Source organism: Oryza brachyantha, chromosome 3, assembly GCF_000231095.2.
Source record: "Oryza brachyantha chromosome 3, ObraRS2, whole genome shotgun sequence".
NCBI lineage: Eukaryota > Viridiplantae > Streptophyta > Magnoliopsida > Poales > Poaceae > Oryza > Oryza brachyantha.
The window spans coordinates 27,629,293-27,654,723 of NC_023165.2; the positions used below are offsets into that span (position 1 = coordinate 27,629,293).

The following is a 25,431-nucleotide window of genomic DNA, read 5'->3' on the forward strand; positions in this document are numbered from 1 at the left end:
TCATCAATGGCGTCCACCGGAGTAATGCTCGTCCTGACGGCGGCGCTCGCCGTGCTAGTCGTCGCCGACCCTGAGCCGGTGCAGGACTTCTGCGTGGCCGTCCACCCCGCCGGCGACGCCGCGGCCTACCCCGGTTTCCCGTGCAAGCCGGCGTCCGCGGTCGTCTCCGACGACTTCTTCTTCGCGGGGCTCGCCGTCGCCGGCGACACGAGCAACCGGTTCGGGTTCAACGTGACGCAGGGCAACGTGGAGGCGTTCCCGGGGGTGAACACGCTGGGCTTGTCCATCAACCGCGGCGACTTCGCCCCCGGCGGCGTCAACCCGCCGCACAGCCACCCGCGCGCCACCGAGCTGGTGCACGTCATCGCCGGGAGGGTGCTCGTCGGGTTCGTGAGCACGGCGGGGAGGCTCTACTCCAAGGTGCTCCGGGAGGGGGAGAGCTTCGTCTTCCCGCGCGGGATGATACACTTCCAGTACAACGTCGGCGAGGCCTCCGCCGCCCGCGTCATCACGGTGTTCAACAGCCAGCTCCCCGGCGTCGTGGGCGCCGGCCCGGCGCTGTTCGGCGCCGACCCGGAGATCCCCGACGTCGTCCTCGCCAAGAGCTTCCAGGTGGACGCCAAGATCATCAAGCTCCTCAAGTCCATGTTCAAGAACTGATATCGCATCGTATTCTCTCCGTTTCAGACTTTCTGGTCTTATCCAAAATCATATGTTTACTAATTAATTTAGACACATAAACAAATACAGAAAGTCTTATAGTATGAAACAGAAGAAGTCTTATATGTATATTGAGTTTACAAGTGTGTTTGATATTCCGGTACGATATTTGAACATGTTTTGGCGCATCAATCAATGAATAATAAATAAAGTGCATTTGGCGACTTTAAATTTGAATCCTCCACAACTTGTGGGGAATGCTGCAACTGTCGAACAAAAGATTTCATGTACAGTGACTACTCGTTTAAGCCCATTTACGTTGCTTTTAGGTCCATCACATCCAATTCAGTCCATTAAGATTATGGGCCTGGAGTACTAAGCATGTTTGGGCCTAGTGGGCCCAGGCCCACAGATAACCAGGCCGATCCTTCTAGGGCTTCCTCCTGGTTCTAGAACGCGGCGGCCTCTCTCCCTCCTCTCACTCTCTCTCTCCTCTTCTCCCTCCGCTCGCGCTGCAACCCGCCCACGCTAGGGCTTTGCATCCGCTTCGCCGCCGCCGCCACCGCCGCCGCTGCTGCCTGCTGTTCCGCGGCCGTCACCGCTCGCATCCGCCGGAGACGATGGTGGGGCTGGGCGCTATGCCGGGGTACGGGATCCAGTCGATGCTCAAGGAGGGGCACAAGCACCTCTCCGGGCTCGAGGAGGCCGTGCTCAAGAACATCGACGCGTGCCGCGAGCTCTCCGCCATCACCCGCACCTCCCTCGGCCCCAATGGTGAGGGCCTTCCCTTCCCTTCCCCCGCGTTTTGATCCGAGAAGTTTGGGATCTAGCGATACTCATGGCGGACGCTATGGACGCATGGTGTGGTGTGGTGGTAGAAATGGTTAGGCTGTGGCGGTTATTGCTGCATCCACACTTCCACTGTGGGTTGATGTTTTAGCCGCAGAAATGATAGTTTGAACCGCTCGTAAAAATGGTGTTGCTGGTGGTTTTATGTCGAGTTAGTTTTTCAGTGATTTATTGTCAGATGGTGTTCGTAAACATGCTCCTGCGCTACATTTCTCTGTGATGTATATATAATTTCTGACAGATTCGTAATTAGTATCGGAAGCTAGTTTCTTAACAGCGTTCTTGTTTTGTTTTGATAGGAATGAATAAGATGGTCATTAACCATCTGGACAAGCTCTTTGTCACGAACGATGCTGCAACAATTGTGAATGAGCTCGAGGTCCAGCACCCTGCTGCTAAGATCCTGGTACTTGCTGGCAGGGCTCAGCAGGAGGAAATCGGTGACGGAGCTAACCTCACTATATCTTTTGCTGGTGAGCTGCTTGAGAAGGCCGAGGAGCTTATCAGGATGGGGTTGCATCCAAGTGAGATCATCATTGGCTACACCAAGGCCATTAATAAGGTTACCTACCCTCCTGATTGATCTGGCCTTATATTGTTAAACTTGTTGCCTGATGGAACGCTATTTATTCAATCCTGCTTCTGTAATGTGCAGACTACTGAGATCTTGGAAGATCTGGTGGAGAAAGGTTCAGAGAACATGGATGTAAGGAGCAAGGAGGAGGTTGTATTGCGGATGAGATCTGCAGTTGCGAGCAAGCAATTCGGCCAGGAGGATATATTGTGCCCTCTTGTAGCTGATGTAATATAATCCTTACCATCTTATGTTTCTATGTGAGAGGGTGCTCTTTTCTCTCGCGGATAACAGCTAAGTAGCTGATTTTTGTACTATGGATTTTCAGGCCTGTATGCAAGTTTGCCCAAAAAATCCTGCTAACTTCAATGTCGACAATGTTAGAGTTGCGAAGCTACTTGGAGGTGGTTTGCACAACTCTTCGGTAGTCCGTGGGATGGTTCTGAAAAATGATGCTGTTGGGACCATCAAAAGGGTGGAGAAGGCAAAGGTGAGAACAAAATGTTACACTTAATTTGTGGTGTCTTATGCCAGTCTGTTGATACATTATCTATTCTTGATTGATGATACTGTCATGCTTACATAAGGTGGTGTTAATATCTATTTCCCTCTCATCGGATGAAGCATATCATCATCTGGGATCAAATATGTTTATTTTATTCTTTGTAGTTTTCCACCATATAATGGATAGTAACTATTTGATTTGAGATATGATACTCATTTTGCTTTGTTATTTCACACTGATGATGTAAAGAATTTTCTTGAGGCTTGGTTTGTTTGGTGGTAAGTTTAGTGGAATATAACTTATTAACAAGCTTTGAAGGCTTGGAAGGTAGCAGGTTCCAGAACTGGTAGCCAGTATTCAACTGGTCTCCACCTAGTTATGATCATGTGGCTTAATTGGCAATTGTAGGATAGCACTCTATTTCATGTGTATGGCATAGTAGTAGTAAGCATGCTTTAGAATACTTGTGTTATTTCTTACATTTTCCCCTTTTTTCGCTGATGTGCTCAATTACATATGGACTGCCCTGATCATGGACTTATTGTGTACCTCGTCAAATAGAGGCCGTACACCTACATTGCAATTAAGCGCAACCTTGTGGATCTATTCTTTTTTAGAGTGATTCAAATATGCAATTCATGTACTTCTGTCACACTATTTTGTGCTTCTGTGAAGCTGCTGGATGGTTCTAGTACTTCACTTATCTGCAACACTCAAGCTGGCATTGCTACCAAGCATATACAAACAAAAATAGAAAAAATCGAATTATTGCTTTTCTATTTTTACTAGGATAGATTGTATTATATATTTATCTTGAATGCTTGCACTACATGCACATTGTAGTCTTAGCCATTCCAAGTTACAGATCTTCTCTTTATAATGCCTGCCAGTATCTTCTCTAATATATAAATCAATCAGATCGCAGTATTTGCTGGTGGTGTTGATACTTCTGCAACTGAAACCAAGGGAACTGTTTTGATACATTCTGCCGAGCAGGTATGTTTTTAATATGAGAAACATCACTTTTGGCCTAATTATCATGAACGTTTCACTGCAGTTAGTATAATTTGAGTTTCAACCTATGTATTCTAATATATAACACCATTTTCATTTATAGTCTGATCCATTACAGTATTATCTGGTAATTATTTTGCTTGCTTATGTTTATTTTTTGAACTTCTTTCCCTCTCTCTCTCTATGTGTGCGTGTGTGTGTGTGTCTTTATCTCTACTCCTTTAAAAGCATGAGTGGCGGTTGGCAGTGAATCTGCCACACTACCTACTCCCATTACAAATTTTGCAAATTACCGCGTACACTTCTTAGTATTAAAAACAACCAAATCTAAATGGATAGCCACATATAAGTAACATTCTTGATAACAAATAGACGATCAATCATTATTGTATATATTTGGTTGCTTATTGATTGACAGCAGTGGGCTGCATAAATCTATGGAGTAGCGTGCATGGAAATGTCATAAATAAAGATAATTACACTAAGCCGCCTGTTGTCTTACGGTTCTATCACTGCAGGTGCATGATTATAAGGCTTTCGAACTATACTGATAGTGATCCATATAATTGTTTAAAGCTACTTGTTTTATGCACTAATATTTATTCTAGACAATATTATAACATATTCTTTTATCTGTAGCAAAGCACGGGAATTAAGCTAGGTTCCAGTAATAAGCTATTTAGTAGGTTGTTAGGTTGCACCAATGAGTTCTAGTTGCAATTATAACTCAATATCGTAGTATGTTCTGACCAGCACAGGGTTGTCTGATTCTGTAATTTATCAAAAGCTCTATCGTTCACAAATATCTTCTGTAGGTGCTCATGCTTGTAGTGTTGTGCAGCTAGAAAACTATGCTAAAACTGAGGAAGCTAAGGTGGAGGAGCTTATCAAAGCTGTTGCTGACTCAGGTGCCAAGGTTATTGTCAGTGGAGCAGCAGTTGGCGACATGGCACTGCATTTTTGTGAACGTTACAAGTCAGTGCTTTGCATCTTATGTGAATAAGTTTGATATGTTATATAATTCCTTTCATATATTTTTTGCATCTTATTATTTACATTTTGAAAAGGGAAATATTGTAAATACTCTACTCAACTGAAAGCTCCAGTTGGAAGTTCTAATGTTGAAAGGCATCTCAAAGTTCGGTCACTGTAATGCCTATTATTCAATTCTGTTTTGCAGTAGTACTTACTATTCTTTTTTATTTGCAGACTAATGGTTCTTAGAATCAGTTCAAAATTTGAACTGAGAAGATTTTGCCGTACAACGGGTGCTATTGCACTTGTAAGTTCTGATCTCAAGCTTTTCCACAATTGCACAGTGGTATATGTGTATGTTGATGCCTGTGCTCTTTCAAAAACAGTTGAAACTCAGCCAGCCAAATGCAGATGAATTGGGATATGCAGACTCTGTTTCAGTGGAAGAAATCGGTGGTGTTCGAGTATGTTTCATGCCTCTGTTCTTTCCCAATAGACATGGCTACATTCTTCTTACCATGTTTAGTTCTTTATAGGTAACTGTTGTCAAGAATGAAGAAGGTGGAAACTCAGTTGCTACTGTTGTCTTGAGAGGCAGCACAGATAGTATATTGGATGATCTTGAAAGAGCTGTTGATGATGGTGTCAATACTTACAAAGTATGCATTTTATCAGCTTCCTGTCGTTTTGTTACATATGTGCTACTTTAGTGTTTAATTAGCTAATAAGTTATCTGACTATTAGTGTCTGTACAGTCAATGTGCAGGGATAGTCGGATTATTCCTGGTGCTGCTGCAACAGAAATAGAATTGGCAAGGAGATTGAAGGAGTTCTCTCTGAAGGAAACAGGGTAAGTATATTTGTTAGACCAGTTAATTATGCATGGAACATGATGATGGAAAGATGTTCCATTTTTTCACTTCTTCCGATTGGACAAACTTTTGTTGTTTCCAGTCCACTGTCAACAAATATAATAAGCTATATTGCTAATGTTCTACTGTACTATTGGAATGAAACTATCTGATCCCCAGATACAGCATAGTTATATATTGAGGTGTGCATACTGTCTTACCCATCCAGATTATTTTAAAAAATATGTATCCACTTGTGGTTTTTAAAATTTTTATATGTCTGCATGCCCGGTACATTTGATTCACTAGCTTCTGTGTACGTACCTTTGTTTAGATATTATGCAATTTCTTTAGTATATATAATTTTGTTGCTTCCTATATTGATGGTTAACAATTGTGCAGGTTGGACCAGTATGCCATTGCAAAATTTGCTGAAAGTTTTGAAATGGTTCCTAGAACCCTGGCTGAAAATGCTGGGCTCAGTGCTATGGAGATAATATCTTCCCTTTATGCTGAGCATGCTGGTGGGAATACAAAAGCTGGTATTGACTTGGAAGAAGGTGCTTGCAAGGATGTCTCGATCATGAAAATATGGGACCTGTATGTTACAAAGTAAGTCTGTGTCCATACCTTCTAATATGGCAGAATGCGTGTACATACTATATGGAAAGCACAAAAAAATTTCGCTTTTACTTTTCATGATACCATGTGTTCAATTCAATTTTTATACCTGCATTTTTACTCCCTGGACTTATTGTTTTGGCCCACGTCTGATCATGTGCGTTGTTTTCACTCATCAGATTTTTTGCCCTAAAATACTCTGCCGACGCCGCATGTACTGTACTGCGGGTTGACCAGGTAAGAGTGCTATCTTATAGTACTGTTGATTGTGTTAAAAATGAAGAAAAATCGTTCCATCATTCTCATATGCTAATGTTTGCACACGTGAACTATGCAGATCATCATGGCAAAGCCCGCAGGAGGGCCAAGGAGAGATGCTCAGCCTGGAATGGACGAAGATTAGTTTGCTAGCGTGCTATATTTTCAATATTTACCGTGTTATATTCTCTTTTATCTTATAAGTTTGGTTCAGTAGGAAGATTTTGGTGACTGGACGGCACGTTTGGGATGGGGGTTGCATGGGTGAGCTGATGTCTTTGCGGGGAATGTGTTTGTGAGTTTGTCTCGGGTGTATTATCATGCCAATGTATCAAAATGGTTAGCTCCCAGCAGGATTTGCTCTTTCAGATTTATATGCTATCTTCAAAATGGATCGTTGTTCTACCTAGCTCTCTCTTTTTGTTTAGCTGAACTTTGTTCTACGGTATGATGGATCACTTATACTTGGATATATGTTGGTGTTTTTTTAGATATTTGTGACCTAGAATAGGATTCTTGCGGGTGCAATATAACAGCGAGGTAACTCGAAACTTGAAAACAGCTATGTGCCTCAACGACGCTTAACATCATTTCTCGAACATTGAACGCTTCATAGTTGTTTAACGAGTAAATGGCGGTTTGGGCTAGGTTTTTTTAACCAAAGTTTCATTTTGGACAACCCATTCTAAAATTTTCACAAAGTCATATATCTTCACCTCTTTCGCACATTGGATCGCCCCTTGTTGGCAGCTCCTCTCCTCTCCTAAGCTTGAGGAAAATGCCTCTCGCTCGTGCTCTCATGGAGGTTGGGTGCCTTGGCTGCTGCCCCCAAGCTTGAGCTCAAGCTCTTCTTTGGAGGATCTTCACAAGCTTGCCATCCCCGCCTTGCTGCCCCTGCTTTGTTCTGATCCAACGGCTATGCTCGTAATGGCAAACTACAAAAAGCCATTACGAAAGATGGCGCCTAGAAATATTTCAATGCCATTAAGGACGTGCTCCTGTTACCCGAACACCTTGCCTTCTTCCTCCACCATGGCGCGCCGTCCCGGTCGAACGAGCCTCGTCGTCGTCCTCCACCTTGGCTAGTGGCAACCTCCACGCCGACACCCATCTCCGCCATCGGCCGCATGTAGGGTGTGTAGGGGGTGTTAATGGGTCCAACTATTTTGTCTATAAAATTTAAGATTATATTTAAAATGAGTTAAAAATAAAATCATACAGAGTTTTTAAGCTAAAACCGTTTTAAAAATTATATAGGGTTATGAAAGAACCCACAGACCTTGACCCATTTTCATTCCTACCCACGTGACGTGGCCATGGTTGACGATGAACGGCATCATCATCATCGTGCCGGGACAAAAGATGATCATTTGTGCACTGTGCTTGTGTCACGTCAAGATAGCTATCACATACCACCGTGAAAAAAATAAACATATTTCTATCATTTAAATCATATTTTAAAATATAATATTTTTAGTAATTACTTGTCTCGCTAATCACTACTTATCTAATATTTCTTCTATTTTACCTCCACATATCTTTTTAATCTATGTTTGTTTCTCACTATTAAATAACACTATACTATTTTCTTCTCAAACTTAACTTTTATTAAACAGCCTAAAAATGTTTATTTTTTATTTTTATTTTACTAGAGACAGTACATGCATGTCGTCGTGGCGTACATGGTTGAAGGAGCTGGTCGCCTGTCATGCAAAATGGCGCCTCGCGTTGCTCGTGGCCTGTTTTTAACCTAAACTAATCCTTGTGTCCGCTCCCTTGTAAATGTCATTTAATTTTGGATATGATTTCTTCAATAATTAAATTCGCAACAACCGAGTAGTGTAAAATCATTGCGACGTGATATTTTCATACCATATAAATTTGGGTCTCGAAATTTATTTTTCACAGTAAATAAGTGTAGTTTTTTTCCACTTTTTATGAAAAAACTAATCATAGAGATTTCTCTTTTTTTCTTCCTTCGACAAATATGGATAGGGCATAGGATAGAAATAGAACGTGAAGACAACGTGAGCATAAATTGTTATGACAGCGGTGTGGGCTGATGGCATCGAGATTAGGCAACGCCTGGGCCCACCCATTTCAACCATGCCAATTATTTCCCATAGTTTCTCAAATGAAATGTTTCCAATAGTTAAAAAATGTTCAAAATCATTTCCTCCCTTGTTGTTTTCACGGCAAAATGTCAATCACTTTCGCAGTTTCGCTCGAAGGATCTCTTCCTTAATTTTCAGTTAGCTGGAATTAGATGATATGGGTCAAATTTTAATGCTACATAACTAAAATATAGGAGTGACGCGTCAATGCATTTAATTCAATTGTCTTGCTCCGTCCTTTCTAAAATATAATTATTTTAAAGTTTTAAAAATTCCATAGTACAGGCAATGTGTAACTCTAGTCACGTTACACGCAAATGCAAGTAATTCGATTATCTTGCGCCACCCTTTATAAAATATAATTACTTTTACAATTTTAAATCTTATTCCGTAACTCCAGTCACATTCTACTTATCCAACAACTCAATTTCCATTTAAATTTTTCCCACCATACTGTTTTTATTGTGCTTGCATGCCAAAATTTTAATTTTTAACCTTAAATTTAGAGTTATTTTTAAGGGTTTTTTCACCGAACTTGTTTTTCGATCTTGACTTTTATCGCTAAGAGCAACTCCAACAGTGCTTTTAAATTGACCAATTTGCTAAATACGGAAGAGTTGAGGATAAAACTGCAATCCAACAACATCGTTATCTTCCTCCTCTGAAAAACTCGGTCGTCATTCTTCTCCCAGCGCTAGCCAAGTTTAGCGATTCCGGGTCGCCATCCCTCTCCTGCGCAGGTGTTTCGGCTGATTCCCGCGACCTCACGCTCCTCCCTCGCTCGTTTGCGCGCTTTTCCTTGTTCCCGCACTCGCACCGGCGGACAGGAAATATGGCATGAATACACTGCAAGGCGAGCACCGGCGAGCAGCGTAAATACAGTGCAAGGCAATCGCCGGTGTGCAGCTTTTGTATGCGGTGATGACTATCTCGGTAACGAGCAATCAGCCAGGCAATCAAGCAATTTGTATGCGGCGGCGGCGACTGCTATCTCTCACCAAGCCGAATTTTGTTTGCCAAGTGCTAAAAAAAGAAAAGGAAATAATGACGTGGAGGAGATTTAAAATATAGAGGGGTAGATTTATCTATTCTGTTGGTTTGGCCCATACTTTTAGGAGGTTTTATTTTTTTTTAAGAAAGAGGTACAAACACTAAATTTAGCTAATTGGATAAAACTACTGTTGGAGTTGCTCTAGTAATGCATATAAAGTTTTATTTATAAATTGTTTTTCGCTTATAAATATACCATTTGACACCATCATCCCCTATATACATCCATGCATTTATCGCTACTTATTTTACCGAGAGACGTCAAAATATGTTCATCTGGTTTTTAATCTCTATTAAAAGTACCGATGGAGTATTATAGTTGGAGAAAACTCAAATAAGGTGTACTTTATTCTCTGGTTACTAAATTCAATTGAACGTCAACGTGCCATCGAATACTGTCGACCGCTGCAGCAGAATTTTGGGTAGCCGCTGTGTAGCCGCAGCCAGCACAGGTGTGCGTTCATTGTACCGTGAATCCGTGATAGACCGGCAATATGATATTCTCTGACTTCAAAACCAAACTTAGAATACATTGTATACATTCCCTCCATTTTAAAATACATGTTGTATTTTATATAGGTATGACAAGAATTTAACAAAAAAAGATAATGTATTAAATATAAATTTTATGATACAAAATTAACATTATTATATTCATATTTAAAATTATTATTTTTCATTGTTTGTTGTCCCATTAATAATATATTAGTAGAGTAATATTTGGTGAAACTCTTATCCTAATAAAAAAATATGTTTTCAATATAAATAGTACTAAAAGGAATACAAAACCCAAATATGAGAGCTGTTTTAGTTGGCCCATATTATCCTTAAATGTTTTGTAGCTTTTGTCCGCATGCTTCCTAGATTATTAACATGATTTATTAAATTTTTAATACAAATGCTTATCAATCGATATTTTTAAGTGGATTTTCAACTTTATAATAGTAATTTTTTTATTTACAACGTTAAATAGTTATAAAAAAATATAAAAATCTTACGTCTTCAAAAAAAAAATTTAAAATACGCATTCGACGAGTATAAGCTTCGATCCGTCTAGAAGGAAGCGACAAAAACCTGACGCGACGGCCGCCCCGTGGGCCCACGTCCCCATCCCCGCTCCACGTGGACTCCAGCTGGTCCATCCTCCCCACGCATCACGTCCACTTCCCCCCACGACACACGTGGGCCCCCCACCGACTCCCTTCCACTGACGCGTGGGGCCCACTCCCCTGGGCCCACGCGTCATGGTGATGGGGCTCGCGTGGCCGTGGCCGTCGCCGCCTCATGATGATACGACCGATGCGCTGCGACGCGATTCGATTTCTTCTTCAGTCGTGGGGAAGTTCGAGCGCGAGAGCTCCATACAAAACAATCGAGAGGAGGAGGAGGGGGCGGCGGCAACGCGCCCGATCGGCGAGCGGCGGCGCCATACGCATCCCCCTCGCCGTCGCTGGCCGCTTGAAGCAGTGCGCGGCATCGGCATCGGCGTGAGTGCAGATCGTGTCGTTTCTAGTGGTGGATCGGGTGATCGCGATTTGTGAGGGGGATTTGGATTTGGATCGGGGAGGGGAGGATGGGGGTGCTGTCGAGGCCGGAGGAGGTGCTGCCGCTGGTGAAGCTGCGGGTGGCGGCGGGGCGGCTCAAGCGGCAGATCCCGCCGGAGGAGCACTGGGCCTTCGCCTACACCATGCTGCAGAAGGTCTCCCGGAGCTTCGCGCTCGTCATCCAGCAGCTCGGCCCCGACCTCCGCAATGCCGTCAGTGTTCCACCACCCCTCCTGTTACTTTCTCCTCCTCCCATCTGCTGCTACTCTACTTCCCTTCCCTTCACGGAGATTCTGATGTGGTTTTACGGTCTCCGTTCCCGAGGAGAGATTCTGACGGCCGTTGTTGTGCTGATGGTTTACGCAGGTGTGCATCTTCTACCTTGTGCTCCGAGCCCTCGACACCGTCGGTCAGCAATTTCTCTCAACTACTTTACTTTTCAATTGCCTTTTTTTTTTTTACTTTACCACGTTTTTGTGGAATTGGTGACTTTTTTTTATCAAACGCAGCGATTTGTGGTGGATTGTTGAATTTTTTTATATCATACGCAGCTATTTGTGGCGATTTTGGAATTATTGAATTAGCCATGTTTTTGTTGTGTTATGCTTCATCAACTTTCGTATGTTAAACTTTTTTTATGCAAGCGCAGAGGACGACACTAGCATTCCTACCGAGGTGAAGGTGCCGATCCTTCAGCAATTCCATAAGCATATCTACAACCGCGACTGGCATTATTCATGTATGGCATCATCTCTGCACCAAACACGCGGTTAAGCTGTAATGCGGCCTTTTGTGTTATGTTAATCTGCGTTTGATTGGTTTGGCGTGGCCTTGCAGGTGGAACAAAGGACTACAAAGTACTGATGGATAAGTTTCGCCTTGTCTCCACGGCTTTCTTAGAGCTTGGTCAAGGGTAATTTCAGTTCTCAGCCTTCTGGCAATTTTCCCTTGACTTCCTTGTCTTGTTTCCTAGTTTGCGACTTGGCGTCTTTTAGACGTCTCATATATTGGCAATTTCTCAAATTATTTGGACACATGTCATTTTTTAGTTGGTAGAGATATCATTTCCAAGAAGCTACTTAAAGGCTTTTATACAAAATTGTAGCTTTCACTTGCTAGTAGTAGGTACCTGGAAAACCATCCTGCATGATCACTTGATCAGACTGAACGGATGAAGTAAAATGCCAATAATGATAGCTACAGAATAGATTAACTTGCATGATGAGAATGGCGGCGAATTATTAGCAAACAGGGAACATACAGAAACAGAGAACTGTACAAACTTCAATGGTAGTATAATAGCTGTGCCTATGCTTGAAGCCTATGAACCATGAACTTTTGATCGTTTTTGTTGGAACTTCTTCAGATCTATCCAGTATTGGACAGGATAGACACTTCCCGCTCAATTATATTTGGTCATCTTCTTATTCTTTTGACAATGGGCACACCAATTGCCTTTTGAGTAACTGAGGGAATTTGTTCAGCTGTTGCTGAATGTGATATTAAATTGCATTTTACTTTGGTCGTCTATATCATAAGATACATTTACTTACACTGGGCACTGGTGCATCACTCAAATTATGCTGATATAATTTCTTTTCTTTATCAGTTATCAAGAGGCAATTGAAGAAATCACTAGGCTAATGGGAGCAGGAATGGCAAAATTTATCTGCAAGGAGGTATGTTAATATAGCCATCAAAATATCCAAGCTAGTCACGATTTTAACATCTATGTTTTAGTGCAATGTTCTTAATATAAGGAGATTACATGGTCATGTTATTTAAAAACCAATATTTTAATTTTAGCGTGAGGCAACGACCTGCTACTTTTCTGCTTTCCTTGTTAACAGTAGATGGTAGGTCTATGTCCATCACTTATTAGAAATGCCTGTACTGCATATGGTACCGCTGTGTTGTTTCTAACAAAATAAACCAGGAGGGCATATACTTTCTGGCTCAAAAAAATAGGGCAGTGTCCATGGTCTGTTTTGGTAGCACTTATGATTGGTAGGAGTGTTACTGTTAAATTCATGACCAAAGAGAATGACGAAAACTTGTGTGCTTGGTTCATCAATTTTGCTATGCTATTCCTAAGCCAGTAGCAACTATCACGCTTAAAAGAGCAAATGTTTTTACGGGCATTCACTTGATGACCGCACGGGTTATATCGGAAGCTAGTGTGATGCTCCATGCAATGGTGCCATGTTTTTATGCCTATCTTTTGAATTCCATATCCAGTTTTTAGCTATCATATCAATAAGTGGCCGTAATTTTGGCTGCCTCCATGTGAAAGATCACATGGACCCTGTGGCCATTTGTAGTCTCAAGAATATGCCATGAAATACCTGATCCAGAACAATAACAAAGACACAACATTCTCTTCAAAAATGTGATACAACTTTTTTTATGGTGGCTAGTGTTCACCAGCAACTGGCCATATTATTACATGGATCTGGACTTTACTAGCTTCTCTTGTATTTTCGTTGGATATGCTTCGACATTTTTATTTGTATCTTGTAAAATTAGGGAGTAAATGATAAATTTGCAGTATATTTTGCCATGTTAGTTTCTTAAGAATAAGAGGGAGTTTGTAGCATATGTGTATTGATGAAATGCTGATTTAGTATTGCTTTTGAACTAACATGAAGCAACTTTTGTTTATGAAGGTTGAAACTGTTAGTGACTACGATGAGTACTGTCACTATGTAGCAGGTCTAGTGGGCTATGGGCTTTCCAGGCTCTTTTATGCTGGTGGAACGGAGGATCAGGCTTCAGATTCACTTTCAAACTCAATGGGTCTGTTTTTGCAGGTATGTTGTAGGTTATGTTAAATCAATTATCTCTACTTACAGTCTCCGGTTGTTCCTAACTTATGTTAGTAACCTATATCTGGACTTACCTGCAGAAAATCAATATAATTAGGGATTATTTGGAGGACATAAATGAGATACCAAAGTCGCGGATGTTCTGGCCTCGAGAAATATGGAGCAAATATGCCAATAAACTCGAGGTATGCTGTGAATGTATTTTTTTTCCTTTCAAATTTATTCCAAATGGTTATATTTTCTCCACAACTGGTAGGACATGTGCTATTTGAATTATTCAATCCAACTGACAAGAACCAAATCAAATAAATTTATTTATCTTGCTGGAAAGTCTACTACAGTTTTATTTGCTTTCTTTCTATAAATCATACACATTTTTCTAATGAAATCAGGATTTTAAATATGAGGAAAATTCAGAAAAGGCGGTTCAGTGTTTGAATGATCTGGTGACTAATGCTCTGTATCATGCTGAAGACTGCCTAAAATACATGTCAGCATTGAAGGATCATGCCATTTTCCGTTTTTGCGCAATCCCTCAGGTACTTGTTAGATCTTATGCCATATTTTTGACCAATGCAATTTGTTCTAATCTGTATCAAATATCAAAAGTGTATGTTTCATATGCTTGCTTGCAGTATATAATGTTAACTTTAATCTTGGTTATGAGGTCATCAATTTTAGTTAAGCTATTGCTAGTTCATACGTGTCTAGGAAATTTGACTCCCTTTTTCAAAATCTTTGTACCTAATAATTTATTGCTGCTTAGCAACTGAACATAGCAAATCTTTGTACTATCTGTGGTAAAGAGCAGCCAATTATTTGTAAGTAGTTTGTTTATTTGTTCATGTTTGATCAGTTGACATGCTGACCGACGATATTTGATCTTTTTTAGCAGTTGGGTAGCATTCCTTATTATGCATTGGTTGAGGCTATTAATTGACTTACCTTTTTAGTTTTGAGTGTTATACACTTATATTATTGTAATTTGTTTAGTATGTACTATTTTCCAACAAACTTCTTTTAGGATATTAATGCATCAATTCATCTTTCCAGATAATGGCCATTGGGACATGTGCTGTTTGCTACAATAACGTGAATGTCTTTAGAGGAGTTGTTAAGATGAGGCGTGGTAAGATTACTTAATACATATTAAGTAAATTCAAATTGCAGCTACCGTTCTTTACTTAGGAATTTTGTTTGCTTTATCTCCATGATCACCTTTTTAGACTTTGCTTAATGGAATTTAATGTGGATAGGCTATTTGGCTCTCTACTTTTATATGCCTCATCAGAGCATTTATTCATTTATTCAATATTTTGTGTGAGAAATTGATCAATGAGCAACGGGAATCCTATTGGTTATATAATGGAATACTTTCATGTTCTAGTCACAATTTGGCATCGTTGTAACTTTGTGTTAGTTTTTGATTGGTGTATCATAACTTCATAAGCTTTCTCCACTTAATTGCCAGCATCCCTTTCTCTTTACTTGAGTTCATTTTGGTTTAGACTAAGAATGATGGTACGTCTACGTGGCTCCATGTCTCAGTAGAGCAGCTATTTTTAGCTAGCAAAAGGTGAAACTGTAGTTTATATATATATTTCTTAGTCTATTTGCAAAGTAATAATAATTTCCTTTAGCAATCTTAGTTTGTTTTGTCTCCTCTGTTGGTTAAATTAAGTACATCTGCTCTAGTCTCTAGTTACCTTTACGTTCTCTCACCTCAGGAAACTAACATGTTCTCTCAGGGCTCACTGCACGAGTAATTGATGAGACAAACTCAATGTCAGATGTCTATACTGCTTTCTATGAGTTCTCTTCGTTGATAGAATCAAAGGTACGCCATGGAACATTGATCTTTGCTACCATGAACTTAGGGTGGCTGTCTCTCATTTCTGCCATATGGATAATGGGACACTCAAATATTTCATTGCTTTAGAGTAGATTGATATCCATCAATCGTATTGCACAAACATCTTCAATCACTATAATTAATTTTGGTTAACATGTAGTAGTAAACATTTCTTTTAAACCTGTTCGTTGAGCCTATGCAGTTTTGCACTAAATGATGTGTTGGTTTAAGGATCCTGAGATTATATAAGTCTTGAGCATGATATAGCTAAAACTCCATGCATGCTTTCATAAATCGTTTGTTAGCTTTGTTCCAATTAACAAATATAGGTTGTGTGCTATCATTTGTGCTTGTTGTTTATGAACCTCAAAGTCTACCTTAGTTCTGTTCAACAGTATGAGTAAGATATTTTGCCCACATGTCCAGATTGACAATAATGATCCAAATGCTTCCCTGACGCGGAAACGTGTGGATGCGATAAAGAGAACCTGCATGTCATCTTGTTCACTGAAGAGAAGGTTTGCTGGATGATTTAGTGTTCTATTTCTTTGTGTTGTTATTTTTCATCTCGATTGATTGTCTTAATTCTATAGGGGATACGATTTGGAGAAGTCCAAGTACAACACTACGCTGGTGAGGAAAGAATATATATAAACTGCATATCCTTCTAGTGTTCTGTTTCTGTAACTTTCTGACTACTTCTCTGACTTGCTCAGATAATGGTCGTACTTCTGTTGGTGGCTATTGTTTTGGGCATGATATATGCCAAGTAATTCGTCCTTGGTGGTCGTTGCCCTCAGCTAGATAATCTACACATCAGGTACGGCAAATGGTTTCAACAATTTGACCTGTTTTATTTCGTTTTGAACAGTGAACGGGAAAAGGCCTGCCCGAATCTGATTATATGGACCGAATTTTGATGTCTTGGTTTCATTGCAGCGCCTGCTCCAAAGCAAAGGCAGCAAGTATTGACTGACTGCAGATGGCCATGGTCGCGTGTTATGCGGTCGTGATGCCATTCTGATCTTCTGCTCCTTTTATCTTCGGTTTCCTTTGCTGCTAGACGGAACGTGTGTAGCCTGTGTTTTTACAAAGTTGTATCTGTTCACCTAGCTGTCCTTGGTTTCTTTCAAAATTTTGGTGTAAATTGGTGCGAAAACATTTGTCTGTGGTTTTGTTAGCTTATGTAATCAAATATTTTGCTCAGTGCTTACTTTACCGGCGATCATATTCTTTGTTCACTCCAGTATTTATCTTTGCATCTATATATCTGTGATTACCGTTCTTTGCCTTGAGTAGTTATTGTCCGTAGCTGATGCTATGTATGTGTTTTTAACGGGCTAAAAGTCAATGCAGGAAAAAAAATAAGATAAAAAAACGCAGAATCAACTTAAATGTAAGGTCAAAGGGGTTACATTGAAGGGGTTACATTTAAAGGTTTGAAGTATAAGAGAAAAGATAGCGTTGTCCATCGTTTGCTTTTCAAACTTTTCAAACCACCAAAATTTAATTGTATATATTTTTTTATATGTGTTGAAGCATACTGTGTAAGTATTTTATAATGTTAAGTAGAGATACCTCCGATTTAGATTATAAAATATTTTAATTTTTTCTATATTCATCTATGAGCTAATGTAAAACTATTGATGTTTTCTCCTTGTAGTTTCTTTTATTTTTCAAGATTACTTTTTAAGCCACTGAATAAAAATTAATTGTATATGTTTATATATGTGTTGAAGTGTACTGTGTAAGTATTTTATAATGTTTGTAGAGATACCTCCGGTTACAAAATATTTTGAATTTTTCTATATATTCATTTATGAGCTAATGTAAAACAAAGTTAATAACAGCTAATATTGATGTTTTCTTCTTGTAGTTCCTTTTATTTTTAAGATTACCTTTTAAGCCGCTGAAAACAGAACATATATAAATTAGTTTTACAAGCTACGCATGCGATGCAACAGACAACGATATGGTTGACTTTTAACACATAAAACCATTTATCTTTTTTAAAATAAATATTTAATTATTATTTATTTTGTTGTGGTTGATTTCACATATTTCTAAAAATAATAATAAAACAAACAGTCAAAAACGTGAGGAGCAATGCAGAAGATGGTTTGTGCAGCACCGTGGATGCTGATCGCTTCCAAATAATAATGCAATAGAATACCCCGTTATCACAAATGAAAGAACACTGATAAGCACAAAAGAAAACAACACACGTTCGTTAGAGCCTCATCCAAAACTACGCCAAAAAGCAGCAAACGAGCGGGAGAATCAGCCAACCAAGACTCGGCCAGTAAAAGAGAAGCCCGCTACATGGGGAACACCGGTGCAGTGACAACCATCCATAAATTAATTAAGGGTAAGAGGGCGCATTTTCCAGCACCATGCCAACCAGGGTGATTACAAATCCCAACACATCAGATGTTTTCAGGGAAATCAATAGAATATCATCGTTGCTCTCGCGACAGCCAGGAATCAGTATCATTCCCAGGAACTCGTTGCGCCTTGACCACCCCCATATCCGCCACCGCCATAACCGCCGCCTCCGTAGCCACCGCCACCTCCACCTCCATAGCCGCCGCCGCCGCCCCTGTGATCACGGCGGAAGTCACGGCCACCAAATCGGGCGCCACCGCCAGATCGGCGGTTTCTGCCACCACCTCCATATGAAGAGCGGGCAGAGTAGCGCTCAAGCCATGGAGGAACCTCCTGGTTTGCTTCCTGCATTAGTTCACATAATGGCCTCGCCAGTGATATATTGCCCTCGTTGAAAAATGCAGTTGCCAAGCCAGACTTCCCTGCTCGTCCTGTTCGTCCAATACGATGAACATAGTCATCTATGTCATTGGGGAGGTCAAAATTGATGACATGGGCAACATGAGGTATGTCGAGTCCACGGGCAGCGACATCTGTTGCAACAAGGATGGGAGTTGCTCCACTCTTGAAAGATCTAAGCGCATACTCTCTTTCCTGGGAAATACCAAGCACACAGAAATAACGATGATAAGGTGCATATATGTTCGTATGTGGCATTACAGACAAGCAACATGCTCAATCTGGATTACTGAAGAAAACAGATATAATATCAATCACTAGTGTGCAAGCATATGTCAGACAACCCTATTGCTGCATTGTTTAGATTCAGAGTGACGAGCCATCACTTCCATTTGTAATTTTACATATCAAGGACGATAATAAGATGCATTTGTTTTTGCCATTTTGGAGCATCCAAGTTATTGTTTTTTCCACCAAAATCCAATTATAATATGCACGGATAAATAAAAAATGAAATGCCCATGTGATGCTTGTAAGTCAACTATCACATAATGCAAGCAGATCAAGTCTGGCATACCTGTTGTGATCGATCGCCATGAATACTTGTAGCAGGAAACCCATTTGTAAAAAGCCAGTTCTCCAAAGCATCAGCCCCCCTCTTTGTCTCCACAAAGACCAGAGTAAGCGCTTGCTGCAAACAAGATGAAAACATGAGCTAATGGAACTATAATCCTAAAAATCATATAAATAAGCATTCTCAACTGATCACGATTTGAGCTGAAAAATCTATTTTATATATCTTGGTTAGACTAGCAATATTAGTCTGGTGAACAATTATTTTTGGTATCATTTCCCTAAAAAAAAAGACCAAGACATACTAGTGCATCATACCTTCCCATGAGCACCATTTGCCTTTTGGGCATGGAGAAGATCCATGAGGTAACTTCTCTTATCTGCTTCAAGGACAAACTCTACCCTTTGAGCAATCAAATCAGTACTTGAACCAACTCTTCCAACAGCAAGGAAGATGTACTCGGCAAGGAAATCTGAAGCCATCCGCTGCAAGGGAAAAGGGAGATTTGTATCAATAAAAATGTTATATATCATTATTACAGGCTACAATATGTAGCTCAACAGAAATAACTACCACATGCTACAACAAACAACAGTATTTTCCTCAGACAAGAAAACTAAACAGATATCTACATATAGATTATTGCAGCATTAAGCAGTGGAGCCTATAATTTTTCTGATCACTATACAATTTTTGAAATACAATACAACTAAAATATGTTGCGCATGGTAAATGTAGCTAGCTAGCTATCTATCACTAAAATAATGGATCTGAGAATTTTTACTTTGGAGTAGACATCTCATAAAAATAAGCAACCAACCGATAAGTATAAATGACGACAAACATGGCACATGTTAGGAAAAGGAATAATTATGTAGTATATTTGTGCATACAAAGAGAGATTGTAAATGATCTTCCCAACTAAATTTCTAGATGGTATTTGTGCATATTATCAAAGCAGAAAGTTTTAGGTAGGAAACGTACCTGTATTTCTTTTGGAAAGGTGGCACTAAACAGCATTGTCTGCCTCACACCACGTGGGGGCATGTCCATCTGCTCAACAATTTTACGAATTTGTGGCTCGAACCCCATGTCAAGCATTCGATCAGCTTCATCAAGAGCTAAAAAATTCACCATTTGCAGTGATACTCTAGCCCTCTCCAGCAGATCCATCAGCCGACCAGGAGTAGCCACTAGGATTTCAACACCCCTTTCCAGTTCCCTCAACTGCAATAACATATAAAGGCTTGTTCAATAGCCATGCATATTGCTTTGCAGAGGTTACTGTCAGATAAATGCAATAGAGATAACACTATTGTTGGAGGGGAAAAGACAGCTTTTCTTCAAATATATCAATATTTGATTAAATTATTCTATAAGGAGAAGTCTTCTATGCCTTTTTTTTTGTAGGCTAGCTTAAATCGAAATTGTATTCTAATGCAACAGTCGCTATATGATCGCCTAAACAGCCTACATACTTAAAGCATCTCACAACATATAGATATGTTCAATGATTCAAAAATGCATTCATAGCATGCACCAATAATAAGGGATGGATGTCATAACCTTTCTAGAATGCCAAGAGCCCAGCAAGCTCTCATTATAAACATTAATATTGCAGAGGAGAGAGACTATATGCACAACACAATATAATTAATTAACTCTCGAAGGTACAAAAGAAATCAGCAGATCAAACAACAAACTTTCTAAGGTAGAAAAGAAACTAAATAGATTATAGATTGATTAGGAACCATGCTGAAAGAGTAAGGGTCTGAGAAAAACCTGTTGATGTATTGGCGCTCCCCCATACGCAACCACCACCCTAACACCAGTCTGGTATGCGAATTTCCTTGCTTCTTCATGAATCTGAAATGGGAATATATATGGTAAGAAACCAATGCAAAAATAAGGACCGTCCCAGCCCTACCTGAAGCAAAAAAGAAGAGAAAAATCATACTTGGACTGATAGCTCACGAGTGGGGGATAAAATCAATGCAAGAGGGTATGCAGTCCTCGATCCCCTTGGCCTCTGTGGTGGCCTTGACTTCATTATCCCACTAATGATAGGGAAACAAAAAGCGGCTGTCTTTCCGGATCCTGTCTGAGCACAGGCCATGAGATCCCGCCCTGCAATGGAGATTGGAATGGCATATCGCTGCACAGGTGTAGGCTTCACATACTTGCACCTTCGTATGTTCTCATTCAGGGCATCACCCAAATCAATCTCTGCAAAAGTATTGACCGGTGGAGGCACATCATTGCCACTTGTTTCCACAGGGATGTCCTCATAGGCATCAAAGTTGATGCCAGTGTTGGCCTGACTCTCAAAATCAACTTCTGCCGCTTCCTCTGCCTCGCTATCGGCAAAGGGGTTTGGTTCACGGTCTCTGCGGTCCCACCCAGGGCGGGAGTTCCAACCACCACCACGGCCACCACCACCACCACCCCCCTGGCGCAGGCCACCTACAGCACCGGTACCGCCACCACTGGCAGGACCAGCCCAGCGAGAGCCACCAACAGCAGCTGCGTAACCAGAAGGCTGTACAGAAGCTGAGGACTGGACAGCAGCTGGTCCTGGAGCTGCAGTTGGAGCGGCAGTTGGGGCTGGGCCTTGGCCGCGGAGGTGAGGAGGTACGTATGCGCTGCGAGTGGGGCGCGAGTTCTGGTGATTAGCAGCAGGGGCAGAAGCAGCACCAGTCGCGGGCGCCGATTCCTCGGCGTTCGCAACTGAATCAGCCCATGAAGATCGCATAATTTTGCACAAAACCTTTGATGAAGAAGCTACTGCTTATCGTAGTACCTAGAAATAACAAATATTCAATGCTGTCAGTACAAAAATAATGTGGGGTCTGGGAGGATAACTCCTTCGGCAGCAGCAATACCGAATATGAATTAAAGGAACAGCTATCCTTTTTTTCTCATCAAAGCAAAATTTCATTTAATAATCCCAACATAAATTTAAAAAGGAAAAAAAATCATCTGCACGCATGCTTCTAGCCAACACAATATATGTTGAATTGGTTAAGTCCTCCGAAACATGCAAACAAAATATGGTTAACATATATGTAAGTGTCGACAAATCAGATTGTATAAAACATAAATAGGGCAGACCTAATCATGAATCTGTAGATACTATCTACAAGTTGAAATTAAGCTTAATACGCAGATTTTTTTTTAAAAAAGTACAATCAGCAGAGGCACAGGTTATGTGTAAGAACTGGCATACTTTGCTCAAGATTTTGCTAAGAGCACTGGCAGCTACAACCTACAACTATGCTAAGCCAAAACAGCATAGAATCAAACATACTACCCATCACTTAAACCAATCAACGCACACATAGAAGTAGCAATGTGAACACGGGAATCATCGTCCGCTTGCAGATTGCACTAGCATTAACTTTAGCCGGTAGATCTCATCGGATAAACAACAAAATCCATGTATTCAACCCACCAACCGTCAACAATTGTACCAAACTAGCGCAGTCGTCTCAGATACGAGGAAAAAACCAGCATGCAGAAGGTGAACCTGCGAATCGAAGCAACAAAAACAAGGCACCGCCTACGCCCGCCACACGGTCAAGCGGGAGAATCCTACACTAAACCGTAATTCCTCTCAATCCGCTGCCAATCCCCCGCAGAAACCCTACAAATCGAGCAAATCCACGTAGCCCGAACGCAACCAAGCGAAAACCAGCTCTCAATCTCAAAAAAAAAAAAAAACACGCAAACGCAGATTAGAGATCCAACCAGCGAGCAGCACCGCCGCCACGGCCAACTAGCTCCAAACACGCACGCTCGAAGCAGAACAGGTGAAATCCCTCCCAGCAAAAGCAAAAACAAAAACGCGCGCCGCCCGAGCTGGATCGAGCGAATCCGAGAGCGGGATCGGGGCGGGACGGGACGGGACGCTCACCTGCAGCAGCGGGCGGGCGGGCGGGGAGGAGGCGGCGAACCAGCCGAGGCGCGGTCGCGAGGGAGAGCGGGACGCAAGCGCGGCGAGGCCTCGCGAGAAACCCTAGGTAGGTCGGTAGGTAGAGGAGGAAAAGCGGAAGGAAGGGAAGGGGAAACGCAGGCAGTCGGTGGGTTGGGATGCCGAAAGTTGGAGGGGAGGCAACCAGGGGAGGACTTATACGAGCGGAGGCGGTGGAGGAGGGGGAGCGGAAAATATCTGCTCTTTTTTTTTTCTTTTCCTTTCTCTTGATGACTTGGCCCGCGACGCGACGCGACGCGGCTCTGTGACGGTGGGCCCTTGGGTGGGCCGTGCTTGGCTCCGGATTCCGGATCCGGCCCGGGTACGGATGCGCCGAAACTATGGGCGCGCTTTCGGCGGCCGCCTGCGTGGGAGGCCTTTTGGAGGACATCAATGGCGTGAGGGTGTCGCAAATTTTGTATGCGGAAGAAACACTGGGCGTGCTTTCGCATGGATTTTACGTAAACATTTTAGTTTTCTAAAGATTATCCTAGAATCCCGTAAGACAGATAGTTTGTAGAAGTTGCTTAAGCCAAAGTTGATGTTGGCTCGGGAGAGGTGTTAGGGGATCAGAATATCTCCCGGTGATTGGGCGCGAGAGATAGAATTCACTTACATAATACATTCTTTTAAAACTTTGTCATCTAAGACTGTTTATAAATGTATAATGTATGTTTATGGATACATGTTGAGTTGTTACGCGTACAACATGATAGCGTGTGTATATGACATTGTTGATTGTTGTTCTACCAAGTGTAACTGGATAAATAAGGATAATATAGGGTTGTTTGGTTTATTGTCGCGGTTGGTTTACAGTGCTACAATTCATGTGTTAGCAGTTTGACAGGTTAGGAGTTTGTTTAGTTCATGTCATGCTTGTGAAAAGATTTTTTCATCTAAACTAATATTAAAAGTACCAATTAATTCTTTTTCAAGTCCACCATAAAAATGTACACATGAGTTTTCTAACCGTTGGATCCCATTGATCCAATGTGCCAAAATACAAGCTGGATCAACCCTCCTATTTGGAATATTGCACAGCTGTGCACTCCACATCGGACCGTAGGCTACCCGACCTTGCCCGCCGCCAACGCCGCTTCTCCCGACCTTACCGTCTATCGCCGCCACACTTCTCCCAATCTCTTCCTCTATCGCCGTCGTCGCTCGGGTGGTGCAGCGCATGGATGGAGGGGTCGGGAGGCGAGCGGTGGACGGCGCGGAAGGACTTGGTGTCATGCGCGTGCGTCTGCCGCCGGTGGCGCAAGGCCATGGCGGTCATCTTGCAGCCGCTGCCTGAGTCCGACAAGATCATTTTCCCGTCCTCACTGAAAGAGGCGAGGAGCCTAATGGGAAGGCACAATTTTTTTTGGAAAAAATTGCAAAAATGACACCCTAAATCGCGTTCTTTTGTAGATTTAACACTGGACCCACATTTCATAAACATAAATAGATCTATATGTCATCTACTCTGAGTGTCAAATTTACAAACACTGCATGTTTGGAGTGTCATTTTTGCAAAAGGGTCTTAGAAACTGTCATGACGCTTTAGTGACGAAGGTTACCGGCGTGATTATGAAAGGATTCCGTGGTAGTCTCTGACGCCCTTCAACTCAATTAATATCAAGTTGTAGGCAAAGGCAGTATGTATCATTTGGACGAAGCAGCGGCTGGCTGTATAAATATGTGTTTTGTGGGGGATTTTTGGAATATCATACTGAAGTCAATACAATATGCGGAGTATTTGGGAATTTTGGACATTCGGTGGTGGTTTGGGGTTGGGATTTGTTTGGGAATTAACTACTCATTCACTTCTTCTATACTACATCCGTTTCATGTTTGACTTTTTGGTTAACGTTTGACTATTCGTCTTATTAAAAAATTTAGTATAAATATAAAAAATAACAAGGCGTGCTTAAAATTCTTTGATAATAAAGTAAGTCATAAGCGAAATAAATAATATTTCTATAATTTTTCGAATAAGACAAATGATCAAACATGGCACGTAAAAAAGTCAAACGCTTTACATTATGAAACGGGGAGTATGTACTAGCGTGTGGCATCAAAGGAACTCCAAGCTAGTATGTGTGATACGTGCTTGATGAGTAGTTGCGTGAGCGGCCGGACGTGAGCACAAAGGAACTCCAAGCTAGTATGTTTTTGGACTGGCTCTGGTCGAAAGGCCACAAAGTGATTTCATGGCTGAAGAACATGAGCTAGCTAGTGGTTTAGCTGCATTGCATTTACAAGTCGCAGCACGGCGTGAGTCTCGACTCTCGACCAAGTGAATGGCTACTGATTATCTTTTGCATGTATCTTGATCAAGTCTGTATAAAGAGAAAAAAAAAACAATGTGAGCCAGTGGCCGAGTCGGCCAAAACTTGTGTGTATGCAGTTCTTGTGTGTGTCTACCA

General features: G+C 41.4%; 4 protein-coding genes across 4 annotated transcripts; 3 read left to right on the top strand and 1 right to left on the bottom strand.

Moving 5' to 3' along the window:
• LOC102702837 (germin-like protein 3-8) lies at positions 1-842 on the top strand. The gene has a single exon (XM_006651866.2). The coding sequence runs from the start codon at positions 7-9 to the stop codon at positions 658-660; it is 654 nt and encodes a 217-aa protein (XP_006651929.1). The 5' UTR covers positions 1-6; the 3' UTR covers positions 661-842.
• Positions 843-1,152: 310 nt separating this feature from the next.
• On the top strand, positions 1,153-6,712 carry LOC102718532 (T-complex protein 1 subunit theta). The gene is made up of 13 exons (XM_006650690.2): positions 1,153-1,434; positions 1,809-2,071; positions 2,165-2,311; positions 2,412-2,573; positions 3,507-3,584; positions 4,444-4,577; positions 4,812-4,884; positions 4,964-5,041; positions 5,114-5,236; positions 5,333-5,427; positions 5,831-6,040; positions 6,229-6,286; positions 6,387-6,712. Exons 1-13 carry the CDS (start codon positions 1,281-1,283, stop codon positions 6,450-6,452), a joined length of 1,641 nt encoding a protein of 546 aa, XP_006650753.1. The 5' UTR covers positions 1,153-1,280; the 3' UTR covers positions 6,453-6,712.
• Positions 6,713-10,803: 4,091 nt separating this feature from the next.
• On the top strand, positions 10,804-16,969 carry LOC102703113 (squalene synthase 1). The gene is made up of 14 exons (XM_006651867.3): positions 10,804-11,227; positions 11,382-11,424; positions 11,665-11,754; positions 11,853-11,928; positions 12,625-12,694; positions 13,682-13,825; positions 13,921-14,025; positions 14,233-14,379; positions 14,894-14,969; positions 15,589-15,677; positions 16,119-16,210; positions 16,286-16,325; positions 16,409-16,512; positions 16,632-16,969. Exons 1-13 carry the CDS (start codon positions 11,045-11,047, stop codon positions 16,463-16,465), a joined length of 1,212 nt encoding a protein of 403 aa, XP_006651930.1. The 5' UTR covers positions 10,804-11,044; the 3' UTR covers positions 16,466-16,512; positions 16,632-16,969.
• Positions 16,970-18,028: 1,059 nt separating this feature from the next.
• LOC102718816 (DEAD-box ATP-dependent RNA helicase 37) lies at positions 18,029-23,144 on the bottom strand. Its single transcript, XM_015835687.2, has 7 exons — positions 22,964-23,144; positions 21,008-21,850; positions 20,833-20,916; positions 20,035-20,277; positions 19,368-19,535; positions 19,054-19,167; positions 18,029-18,671 (listed from the first exon to the last, which is right to left on the bottom strand). The coding sequence occupies exons 2-7, from the start codon at positions 21,800-21,802 to the stop codon at positions 18,183-18,185; spliced, it is 1,893 nt and encodes a 630-aa protein (XP_015691173.2). The 5' UTR covers positions 21,803-21,850; positions 22,964-23,144; the 3' UTR covers positions 18,029-18,182.
• Positions 23,145-25,431: the final 2,287 nt, after the last annotated feature.

Bases quoted from the DNA above. Each gene is read 5' to 3' on its own strand.
- LOC102718532 (XM_006650690.2), top strand. From the start codon at position 1,281: ATGGTGGGGCTGGGCGCTATGCCGGGGTACGGGATCCAGTCGATGCTC. The intron at 1,435-1,808 runs GTGAGGGCCTTC...TTGTTTTGATAG, and splicing joins CACCTCCCTCGGCCCCAATG to GAATGAATAAGATGGTCATT. The intron at 4,578-4,811 runs GTCAGTGCTTTG...TTTTATTTGCAG, and splicing joins CATTTTTGTGAACGTTACAA to ACTAATGGTTCTTAGAATCA.
- LOC102702837 (XM_006651866.2), top strand. From the start codon at position 7: ATGGCGTCCACCGGAGTAATGCTCGTCCTGACGGCGGCGCTCGCCGTG.
- LOC102718816 (XM_015835687.2), bottom strand. From the start codon at position 21,802: ATGCGATCTTCATGGGCTGATTCAGTTGCGAACGCCGAGGAATCGGCG. The intron at 20,278-20,832 runs GTTTTTCTCAGA...ATGTTATTGCAG, and splicing joins GAGCGCCAATACATCAACAG to TTGAGGGAACTGGAAAGGGG. The intron at 19,536-20,034 runs GTACGTTTCCTA...TTTCCCTTGCAG, and splicing joins CCTTTCCAAAAGAAATACAG to CGGATGGCTTCAGATTTCCT.
- LOC102703113 (XM_006651867.3), top strand. From the start codon at position 11,045: ATGGGGGTGCTGTCGAGGCCGGAGGAGGTGCTGCCGCTGGTGAAGCTG. The intron at 11,425-11,664 runs GTCAGCAATTTC...ATGCAAGCGCAG, and splicing joins CCGAGCCCTCGACACCGTCG to AGGACGACACTAGCATTCCT. The intron at 16,326-16,408 runs GTGAGGAAAGAA...TGACTTGCTCAG, and splicing joins CCAAGTACAACACTACGCTG to ATAATGGTCGTACTTCTGTT.